This window comes from Motacilla alba, chromosome 1, assembly GCF_015832195.1.
Source record: "Motacilla alba alba isolate MOTALB_02 chromosome 1, Motacilla_alba_V1.0_pri, whole genome shotgun sequence".
Taxonomy (NCBI): domain Eukaryota; kingdom Metazoa; phylum Chordata; class Aves; order Passeriformes; family Motacillidae; genus Motacilla; species Motacilla alba.
In genome coordinates, this window is record NC_052016.1 from 34327220 (window position 1) to 34339704 (window position 12485).

General features: G+C 39.2%; 1 protein-coding gene across 3 annotated transcripts in view; it reads right to left on the reverse strand.

Annotated features, from left to right (window-relative positions):
* The window catches only part of GSK3B (glycogen synthase kinase 3 beta), a 149944-nt gene that overhangs the window by 90344 nt on the left and 47115 nt on the right, over positions 1-12485 (reverse strand). For all 3 annotated transcript variants that reach the window (XR_005257191.1, XM_038138914.1, XM_038138908.1), the window contains exon 2: positions 4392-4585. Coding sequence is in view for 2 of the 3 variants with exons in the window: in XM_038138914.1 (XP_037994842.1) it covers positions 4392-4585 (194 nt within the window). In the remaining variant the exon portion in view is untranslated. The remainder of the gene's footprint in view (positions 1-4391; positions 4586-12485) is intronic.

Consider the following 12485-nt stretch of genomic DNA (forward strand, 5'->3'; position numbering starts at 1 on the left):
GTACTTCACATTTATGGACCATTAGGGCCCTAGTTTGACATCCTCTCACACTCCAGAAGATCTGCCCATTTAAATAATTCAGGCAACTAAGCCAAGGGCACACACGGTTGGATGGCTAAACCAAGGCAGTCCCTGAATGATTTGACAGACTGGATGGCATGAATGGTTCCCATTACAGAATTTGGCTTTCTCTTGCTGCACACTTTATGTCTCTGTGAGCCATTAACAAGAAATGTGATGCCCAATCTAGACTGTTTGAAAAGGTGCAGGAGGAGTACAAACTCTCTTCATCATTTAGATTTCAACATCCCAGTGCTAAAAGCAGAAACATCAAGTATGCAATTCAGATACAAGAAATTTAACTTCTTATTCTCAGTCAGCTGTGAAATACTTCTAGCAATTCACACATTGATTTCATTAGGATTTCTTAAAAACCTTAATGGAATGGCAGAAATAACAAAGAATAACTATTTACGCTGACATGCCTCTTTGCTTATTATTGGTTTTTGCACAATGAGACAGCAACATGACAGACTCTTAATCTGAAGAATATTCCAATGAAAATGCTAACAAAAGCACTGTAAGAATTTTTATGCTACCAGTATTCTTTTTTCAAGCATCACAATTAAGCTGTGTCACTTGAGGGCCTGCACAGACACATGAATGAAAGTAATGGAAAATACTATGAACCTTTCAACTGCACCTATTGATGCTTTGCATAAGAACCTATTGTTACACATTTGTTGAATAGAAGCAGAAATAGAGTACAGATCTGTGAAATTCAGGTCACTGTCTTTTGGAAATTTTGCTATTTGAAAGCACTTAGGCCCCAAAGTTTGTGAACAGCTGCCTTACACTATTTTTCAAAGAGAAACATCCCTCTCACCCCTGTTAAACTTTTAACTGAAAAAAAAAATCCAAAGCCCACCACCACAAAAATATAACTTTCCATAAGAGTTGATTAATTAAATCAAACAAATTAAATTGTTTCACAGATTATGACTAACAGCACATAGGTTGTGAGCTACTGATTCAAGTATCAGGTAAGTGCCCGAAATTACATTACTTAATTCCTCAACTAGCTTATTGAAGACAGAACTACAAACTGAAATTAAGCATAAATCTCTAGGTGGTATTTTATTTATTCCCTTCAGGGACTTACCACTTATTCCTACCAATACTATTGCTGTACATTACACTGAACTCTAGACACACACACTCTAAAATCCAGAACAATTCAAAGACCCTATTTAAAACACAGTCATGCAGGAACTGCAATGTCAAAGTGAAGAACCACTGAACTGCAATGAGGGAGTAGAAAGAAGAAGGAGCATTGCAAACTAAGATTCAACTCTTCAGCACTGATTAAACACTCAACTTCTTTCTGGTCGGGACCAATGCTGGGAGGCTGACTAGTAATAGTAATGGAAAAGGAAAAAAGAAAAATAGACAACCCTCCTCTGGTAATTGCAGCCTTCAAGCGAGCTCCAAACCTGGACAAAAGCATCTCAGCTTTCTGACAGAGATCTAAAACTGGCAACTGAGGCACATATTCCAGACCCACACAATGATGGCCATCCACGTTCACAAAATGCAGCAAGAGCCTAGAGGTTACACTTGAGACTTTCTGAAGTTTCTGAATCATGCCCTTTCAGTTTCAAGACTATCTGCTGGCTCTTCTCAAAGCATTTTTGGAAGAAATCATGACTAAGGAATTATACTGCATGTACCAAGATAAATCTATCACAATAGACAACCACAGGGATAAGCAGGCGCGAGCCAGAAGCATACAGCTGAAAATTTCGTTCATGATTCAAATTTCAGGAAGCAACTTCCATACACTGCATTCCTCATGTTGCTTGTCCACCAATGGGATCAGCGCAGACTGGTATTTCTAAAGTGCCCCTCCTCTCTTCCCTCCCTTGACTGACTCATTATCAAAGCGATAATGAATCAAGCTGCCACCACCTTGGGATGCCTGCAGTAAGGCTGGCTTTTTCCCCTCAATCATTGCTGAAGTGGGAGTATGCATTAATGAGGGGGAGTGGCAGATTTCTTAGGGAACGCCACTGACCAGGCCTTGGATCTGGACTCGGGCAGCCAAGCAGGGATGGCAACAGCCCAGCTGAGCTGCACTCACAGCTCAGCCCTCTGAACACAAGAGCTGATCTGCTCCTACACTGCACTCAAACCATTCAGCCAGCAGACTTCCCAAGTTCCCTCTTTACCTGGTAGATTATGTGGTCCAGCATTTACTACCTAGATCAGGCATTCCCAAAGAGTAGCATACCCTGAAGAAATGGTATGCTATTCTTAATATCATATACATCTGTCTAGCTTCCAAATCTGTCTAGGCAGAGGCTGCCATCCAGCCTGCAAGAATTTACTCCTGCCAACATAACACACACTTCTAGATCAGAATGTGGAAAAAATGGGAGGACTGAACTGACAAATGATGGGAAAAATTAGAGAGCTTAGACCAAAGGTAGATGATGCTGTGTCGTTGGATAAAACTGTGGGATAAGAATATGAAAAATTGCATAATTTGGGTATTACTGCAGATGTGACCCATACAAATTATGAAGTTTAAAAAAGTAATTTTTAAATTAATGCTATCTCTTTGCAAATCTATACATGGACTTAAGTGTTAATTACACCAAGTTTAGCCTCCAGGTATTGGATGTTCTCAGCTTGTATTACCAAAAGTAGACAATTAATTCAGAGTCCAAACTGAAAACACTCTATTTCGCTTCTCAATTTAGCTGTTTTGCTTTAACAAAGGGCTAATATTCAACAGACATAATTTTTTCTATCACTTAAAGAAATATTCAAAAATAAAAATATATATAGTCAGATAACAAAATGTCACTAAACCAACTACCAAAACAAAAAGCAATCAAAGACCAACATTTTACTCTAGATGTCCAAGAGAGATTCATTAAAAAAACAAAAGTAAGATATCATGAACTATTAATATCTGGTGGTCAGGAACTAAAATGCTTGGCCGAGTTTTCATTTTGACACACTGCAAAACCCCAGAGTTACAAGACTACAGAAATCAAAGTATTCTTGTCAAAAGCACTAGCTGACATCTACCAAGCATGACAGGGTATAGGAAATATCCCAATCTTACTCCTTAAACCTATGCAATGGGAAAAGACCAAAAAGCTCCTTTTAATTAATAGGTTTAGAATTTGTTTTTCCTTTTTTGTTTTACCTCTGCTTTATTCTCCTAAAATAAGGTACTCTTACATCACATTGCATGCTTCCCAAGAACTAATCACCTTCAACCCATAATACAGTCCAGAAATAACTCAGATGTAAGAACTATGTAAGAACTTTATATGTCTTCCTCAATTCGAAGTAAACAATTCAGCATTACAGTAGTTTAAACACATCCTTCCCATTTTTCATCTAAGGTATCTGTGATATGCTGACACCTGTGGTGATGATAGCGTAAAATTTGAAGACTCAAGGAGAAGACATACACTAGTTCCTTCTAAACACTTCAAAACACTATTTTTGCTAGCAAAAAAGGACACAAATTACAAATATTACCAGTGAAACTAGCTGTGTATGAGGTCTTGCTGTGAAAACAAGATATGTTAAAACCAGGACCTCTCCTATCACGTACTGCTTCCACAAGCTGATCTGCAGGACCCCTGACTATAAGGGAAAGAGGTCAAGTACATTCAGTACCAAGCTGTGGACTGACAGAAGTGTTGAGGTGGCTTATGGTTCTTAACTTTTATTTGGTTTAAAAATCACTAGATAAAAAGATTTCTCTTTGGAAGGCTACTAGTTTAGAATAAAGGATCACTAGTCTATTAAAACCACCAGGGTAGAACACATTTATTAATCAGGTAACAAAAAAAAAAAAGTGATCTTCAGCCCAAACTGCCCTGGGCTCAGTATTTGTTATCTTCTTTCTTGGTCTTTACAATTTCTGATTTACCCAAATATAGCCTTCAACTTTATAAGCGCAGCAACTAAAAACAAAGCCTAAAGGCTTCTGTTCCTTCCAGCAGTTTCATTACTAATCATTGGAAAAGAGTTTATGCTAGAAAAAAGTAACCTTAAAACAAGCTTTTCCCTTGTTTTCACAGCTCACTGTCTGAGAAATCTAGCCAGCAACCTGGAAACACCACATTAAATCAGGATTTTTAGCTTCCTGACTCGCACTAATACAAATAATCATAGTGACTCACTGATTTTGAAGGTAAACTACTGCTTTATCATAATCCATCTGTTTAATTTTTTATCCCAAAAAATTTAGGTGTATTTATGTTCTCCAATGAAAATAAATTAAGAAAATCAAAAACACTGCCATCAAAGACACGGAAAAGGAGATAACATTCATGAAAATACTATGAACTTATGCATAGACTCACCTTAAATCTTTTATCCTGCAGGACTTTCTTAATGGCCACAAGCTCTCCTGAATCACAGAGTTTGGCTTGATACACAACACCAAAAGATCCATTTCCAATCACCTTGGTGTCTGTGTAGCTGACTTCTTGTGGTCGGTCCGGACCTTGTCCAGGAGTTGCCACTACTGTAGTCACCTTGCTGCCATCTTTGTCTCCTGCAAAGCAAGAGACACACAGATAATCAAAATACATGCGTAAACAAGATGACCAACAGGACTAAAACAGAGGGGGGTAAGACAAAGATTTAGATCAGCATATGTACTTCAATATTATAGAGAAAAATAGAAAACCTCTGACAAAATGCAAAGAAAATACTGAACATGTGTTCACCAATATATATTAAGTGGCAACAATTTTTCATTTAGATTATTGCTAATAAAAATTTGCTCTCCAGAAGCAAATAATTGAGCAATAAAATGTAATGCACAAAGAAGCCAAGTACTTATCCCTACAACTGATTATCAAGTAAGTGATATTAAACACACTGTTGTTTGCATTACCAAAATAAAGCATTTTCCCATATTTTTCCTATAACTGAAGAAACCAAACTGCTAGTATGAGCTCAGATCAGCACTCTGATCTTTACAGGCATTTATCCGGCAACAAAAACCAGGAGCACTTTAAGTTTGTTACAAATCCACCCACATGTAAAGCTTCAGCTTGCAGCACTAGGAAGCATAAACTTTGTCAAACCTGGCTGTGTGCACCTGAAGCGAAACCTAGGCTGCATCAGATGGCACAACCCTGTTCCTCCCTTCTTCCATGTCTGGACTTCCTTGCAAAGAAGGGAGGCACCTGCTGGGGCAGGGGAAGAAGGGGGAGAAGGACGCCAATGGCAGGCACTTAGCTGGTATCTCAACATGAACCAGAACACAGTGCTCAGGATGCAAGAGCACAGTGGAAGCTGCACAGGTGAATGTGCTTTGGCACAGATGCAGCAGCTGTGGGGCTCTCTGCCACTTTCCATCAAAAGACCCAAGCCACTGTTACCTCCCCTTAGCCCCGCTGTTACTACCAACAGCGCTTCACCGTGTTCAAAGTCTGATTTTGTTCATAATAGGAGCAAAGCTTTGGGCATTTTACAAGCACAATCTGGGCATTTCTTGCCACTCAGTTGCAATAAAGAGCCCTTCAGGCTTGGGTTACAGAACCAAACAGGGCTGCAAGAAAAACCAGAACCTGCCATTCCATAGTAGTCACCGCAATTCTTCAGAAACTGTTCTCAAGAATTGCTCATCACACCTGCTTATTAACAAACCTTCTCTCCACAACTTTCTCCAGGAATTCTCTTCACTTCTCATGCATCTAGAAAAATCTTTCCAACAGACAGCTTGATCAATAGCTTTAGTGCAGTTTAGGGAAAATGCTCCTTGTTCTGCTCCAAAAGGTCATGGAAAAAAAAATGGCACAGCTCACTCTCTTTCCCCCCACTGCCTGCTTCAAATATGAGAGCTGTTGCAAATAATATTATTGTGATGGAAAACTTATTTCTCTTTGGGGAACCTCTCCCCTCACTGCTAAAAACTACTCAGGTACAGCACCTAAAACCAGGTTCTGCAAAGGAAGCTTATCTCAGCTCTGCCCAGCATGCTGGTGACTTGTGTCTGACTTACAACACACTTGTTTGTACAGCCCAGCACAATGTTTGCAGCTTGTGCAATGCTGCAACCTCATGATCAGCTTGTGTGCCGAACTCTCCTCAGTGGAGCTGCTGCCTGTCCAATCCTCATCCACTCTCCACTTACACACCTGACTGCTCTTATCAAAGCCTAATATTCTGCATTCGTCCTGACTGAACTGCATCCAAGGTTACTGAACTCTCTTGCCAGCTTGTCACATCCTTCAAGCACAGTCACTATCCAGAGATTAATTTCCCAATGCTACATGAAATTTACCTACGAAATTGGTGAGAACTGGTAAATCCTGTGAGACTGCCTAAAAGCCCTGCAAAAACCCACAAAATATCTCTTTTTTTTTTTTTTTCTTGGACCTCCTGTTATGCTCAAACAAAATAATCAGATCATTTTGTATGTCTTTCATGGAATTTCCCATAGTCCATTGTTCTCCTAGATTTCTCATGAGAAAATTAGTTTGAAAACTTTAGAGACAAGATACCCACATCTACTACTACACTTCTTCTGCACCTATAAGATTCAGAAGAAAAGCAGGTAGCTTAACACGATTTCCTCCTGAAAAATCCACATTAACTACTATTCATCTCCTAAATTGCCTCTTAGGTTCTTACAAATTGTTTCCTTTTATGATTACAACTACTCCATGAAACAAATTAACCAATCAAATATAAATAAAGTTCATTAGTGCTAAAGGTGCCAATTACTTGCCAAGCAATACAGAGTTGGTATAGCCCTTCCCCACAATAGTCACGAGAAGCTGAGATGCAGATTTATAGATTTGGAGAGAAAACGTGCAAGGGGTAGAAAGGAACACTAGACAGATAAGCGTCTTCTTACAGGGAGAGAGAGAAGTATACTAGTTGCATGGAAAATTCATTCTCCTCTTTGATAACTGTAAGAAATAAAAGGAAGGAAGCCACAACACAAAGAAATCCTTATTTTTTTTATGAACAAGCTGAAAGTGTAACTCTAATAGCAGCAATGCATTTTATTTGCCAAACTATTCTATGATTAGCGTTCTAGCTCACAAAAAATACAAGTAAGTTACATCTGCTTTACTACAGCAATCCTCGTCAAATAAAAGGTTTGAGCAGATCCCCTACCTGCTCAATTTTGAGGGGTATCTTTTTTCTCTTTTTGGCAGGGTTCGCTGGACCAGAGCATTGAGATTGTTGTTAATGAGTTTTGTTCTCCATTTTTCCAAAAATCAAGACTAATGAATTCTTAGAGATAAAAATAATTGCCCCAGGCAACACTGGTTGAGATTTGAAGTACTTGATATCAAGAGATCTGCTCTAAGGACTTTGTGCAGAGCTGCAACTCTCTCAGGGGCCTCCTTGACCACAAAAGCAAACCCTGAATTTCAGGCCACTTCAAGTATTTCACTCCAATGTGCAGCACACAAGCTGCAGTCACCCAGCCAACTTTTCCAGAGTTCAAATGCAAAATCAGTCAGCTTTAGACACTTTCCTTTAAGTCCACAGGAAAACAGCTCCTAACTAAACTTGCTGAAATCATCAGTGCTTAGAAGTGTATGCACTGACATTTTAAACACTACACCAAGAATTACTTTGTTTCTTGACCAGAATTTACAAGAGCATTAAGCCTCATAGAGCTTTCTCCCAGCTTCCTGCTTTCAGGAAACAACAGTTTTTGCCAACCATCCACAAAACACACCATAAGGACCCCAATCTTTTAAAAGTTAAGCCTGTTAGAGTTTCAGTTATATTCTATTTCCGTATTGTTGAACCTGAGGTACTGTAGGGTAAAATTCACCTTACACCCTTGACGGCTTTGATCTCCAAGAATAAAAGATCTCACTGTAAAAGTACACAAATAATGTGTTTGTATGGCAGCAGCATCCAGAGGCCCCAAGCCTGTTTTGCTGCTCCTTGCCACTACACTGATGAAGGTACTGCTCAGAAGATCATACACAGTTCAGATTGATTATCCCAGTTTTAACTGTCCGGACAGCAAGTGCTGACTTGCCAGCCAAACAGCACATAAAGGAGTTCACTAAACAGCTTTCAGAAATGCTGGGTTTTGCCTCAGCGTGACGGAAAACAGCAAAGAGGAAACAGCCCTGCCCAGCAATCTTCAGTACCTCCAAAGAGAATCCTAACAGTGAACACCAAGAAGCATTACAACACAGCAAGTGTTAAAGAGAAGCCTAGACTGTTCTCATCTCATTCCCTTCACCTCTTATTTTGTTTAGGACTGTCACACTCTGTGACCCCAGTGGACAGGCAGGCACTGCCAAACAGTGAATATCCTTGATGCCTTTTCTGTAAGGTCTACAACAGAACTAGGACATTAAATGGAAAAACTAAAGATGGAAGAAAGGACTAAATAGCAAAATACTAAACAGTTCTTATAGCAGAGCTCACATGAAAAGCATCACTAGCACATGTCCAGAAGCTTCTGCTTTCTAGGGCCAACAGCAATACGACCTTGCCAAAAAGCAAATTCATGTGACTATAAAATCATCATCTATGGCAACCACCTTCATAACATCCAGGGTAGAAATAAAAGGGATAAATAGTTATCGCATTATAATACACTTGTACTTGCACTTGGTATGTTTCATGGAAACCCTTAAAGCATTTCCTCACACAGTACTGATGTTTAACACCCATGATGTTGTATTTGGGTTTGGGTTTTTTTGATAAAGAGCTTTTTCCAAAATTCTGATGTGAAACTGAAAAAAAAAATTAGACATTTCAATTGCCAAGTGGTCTGATTGATCTAGCTCACTTTCTGCCTTTAGCACACGATGACCACATGGGACAAATCACAAGCACAAAATCAGTGAAAGCACTGTTGAAAGCAGAGAATACTCATCAACTTGTGGGAAGAAATGAGCACACTCCACTTAGAAGACCACAGACCATCAGTGCAAGGTACAACCCTTTTTTTGCATCTCAAAAAAAAAAAACCAAAAACAACAAACAAACCAAAAAATCCCCAAAACATGGTGGCATATGTTTTTGTTTTTACCCAGGTGAGAGCAGGAATCCTGCTACTGGGCAAGCATTTTGTCACATATACACCCCACCAGCTGCGGATTCCTACTACTAAGCTCAAAGGTGACCACCTGTAAGTGAGCTGCATGGATACTTTTGGCCAAATGAGGTGTCATTCAATAAAATTCACTTCAGTCCTCAGGGACCATGAAAGGCATCCTTTGCTATTGATCACCCACACACACACCTTCTACTGAATGGGCCTGGAGAAAGTCCAAAATTACGTCTGCCCTACATCCCTTCAGCTGTTTACTGACTGAGCAGTAAAACCACACTTTAATGTGAAGATCTAAGAGTGCTTTTTTAACTTTCAACTCTATATGTGTGTGCCCTCTTCCTCCTTTTCAATGTGTTTTACAGTTGAAGTGAAGAAACAATGTATTAGTACAATGATTACAGCAGCTTTACTTCTACTTCAAATGCAACCTTGATCCTTTGCACTGTCTACAAACTCCACCTTTTCCTCTCTTTTGACTTGACCTGTTTCCTCTCGCTTCCCTCCTCCAGCTGCTGCATTCCTCCTCACCAGCATGCTCACAGGCTTTTTCCATTAGATATTAGGTTGTTTTTAAGCCCTAAAAGAAAACTTTACAGACCTACAACTCACTCTGTACAATATCTGAGGTCTCATAACTGTGTTCACTTAAATATCTTCACTGATTGGTTTCAAATCGCAGTGTCACCTCCCTACTAAGACATGGCTCAATATTAAGTCACTTGACTATTTCTCCCTTTCATAAGGTTTAGCTGCACTGCTTCATCTTAATTTGCTCAATGCTCAATACAGTCAGGAGTCACTTCCACAGAAATCTGACATGGCTCTATCCAGCCCCTGCCAATGGGATCAGGTTACAACCAGTAGCTGACACAACTACCTAGAAAGAAATGAGCAACCAGAGGGGGATGGAAGTTCATCCAGAACTGCAGTAGCTCTTCTCAGTTGTGGTAACTGGATGGTCAAAAGATCTGACTCCTTTGTGAAAAAAATGTTTTAAGAGAAAACCTTTTTGAGCTATCTGCTAGAATCTGGCACTCATCATCACATAAGGCTATGGAATAAAACACCTGACTTCTCAGATAATTGTTCATGGCATGCGAAGAAAGGAGGAGGTCAGCAGCTGCTCTGAAAGCCTTTAACATGGCCAATGTATGCTTGAGGAAACACAGAGTCAGCAGCAGAAATCACTACTAATTTTCTTTCTCTAATTAATTTTTCCTACTACACTTTTTAAAAAGTTAGTTTCATGAAGAGCTAATTACTATGAGTCAGTACAGGGGAGAAAGTATTAAAATGGTATTTATGAACTGTTTTACTAGACAACTTTCTTTCCTCATCAGTGAACTGCATGAATGTTACCTAGTAGGAGAAGAGATAAACCTAGAACCATACAGAATCATAGAATGGTTTGAAGAAACCTTAAAGCTCATCCAGTTCCAAGCCCTGCAAGCATCAGCAGAGAATCTCCACTTGACCAGGCTATTCTAAGTCCCATCCAGGCTGGCCTTGAACACTTTCAGGGACGGGGCATCCACAGCTTCTCTGGGCAACCTGTTCTAGTGTCTCACCACACTCACAGTAAAGAATTTCTGTGTATAATCTCAAGTTTTCCATTTGAATCCATTCCCCCTTGCCCTATCACTATATGCCCTCGTAAAAAGTCCCTTTCCAGCTTTTTTGAAATGAACATTCATAGACCAAATGAGAAAAACTCAGGGAATCAAAGAAAGGAGTCTTACAAAACACAGTGTCATTTGGTTTTTCAATTTACTCCCAACAAAAGGAGTCCTTGGAATTCCAAAAATAGCTCAGGTCAAGCAGTGAACAAAAACCTGTAAGTTTGCCAGTCATCACCCAGAAAAGGCAGATGCATTCACTGAATATATATATATACCCACACACTTGTTTTAGCACTGAAAATGTCACTTGACTTCCTGACTGTAACTGAACACTGCAATAAAAGAGTGGCCATTAGACATTACTTAAGATCAGAAGAATCTCGTGATTTGTACCCAAGGATTTTGGAAGAGCTAACTAAGAAGTCATTTCTGAAAGGAATCAGAACACTCAGAGAACTTCTAAGATGGATGGGATGATTCATACAATCCTGTTATTTTAACAACAATTTTGGCATAAGTACCATATCAGTTACTTTAATAACGAATAAAGAAGTAGTAAGGTCCTTCATAGAGACCCAGCTGTTGGATTCCATATTGTTAGAGACTACAGGTTCATTTAGAACAAAAAAAAGATAAAAACAGTGATGCATGAGCACTGTAACTTCTGTAGGGTTTCTAACTTGCCCTCACACCACAAATTAATGAAGAAACACATATACAGAAATAAAAATTATTATTAATCAAATTATAATACACTAGCCTATAATTACAACATAAAATACAATAGGAGGTGCCACCAGCATTAATTTTTGCCCTCAAACTCACTGCTTTTATGAACAACCAGAAAGAAAAGTCATGAGGTACTAAGACGCAAGATTTAGAGTTATGCACAGGGTAGAGATCCATGAAAAAGCAGCCGACCTTCCTTAGTAACCCAGGAGCAAATTAGGCAGAGGGATCCAGAACCCAAGATCATAGGCCATGCAGCCAAGTCAAATAAAGTCATCCAAAGAGTGCAGCCATCAACTCTGACTTGCAGGATATCCCAGCACAGAGAGAAGCACACATTGTTACTGAGACCTAAAGCAATCCTTAGATGTGTAAGCAGAAGTGCATCAGACAGCCAAAAAAAAAAATCTCTTTGCTATTTCACACTCATTGAACAGCTACTGGAATAGCATGCTCAATCCTGATAGCTGAAATTCAGCAGAGATGATTCAAAACACTAGAGATTCAGAAAGAAGCCTCAGACATCATAAGGTCAGCAAAAATACATTACTTTGAGTGAGACTTAAGAGCGCAAACAATTTAAGTCAAAGAGAAAGCTGGAGGATTATCTCTAAAAGGAAGAGGGAACAGACAATTCAGAGAGCTCTGATCTGCAGGTGGAGGACATATTGCAAATAACGACTAGAAACAGAAATTGCAAGAGTTTGGGACAGAACTGTAGGTGGACAAAATTTAGAAAAAAATCATTTCCTTACTAAAAACTCTGAAAGATAGGGTTATTTTTGCAACACAGATTTTTATTTTAGACTGGAATATTTTTTTAAACAAAAAATACTCCTGAACTGCAACTGCTAGGCTTGAAATAAAGTACGCACAGGATTAACGTGATTAACTCTTAGGGTCTTAAGAAGGCCACAAAAGCTCAATACCCAAAGAAATAATTTCTTTCAACTTAGCACTAATGCAATGGTGTCACAACTCAATACTAAATATGCCGCTTTCCACAACAGTCAAAAGCCAAAATCTGTATTCAATTTAAACAAAAACACAAT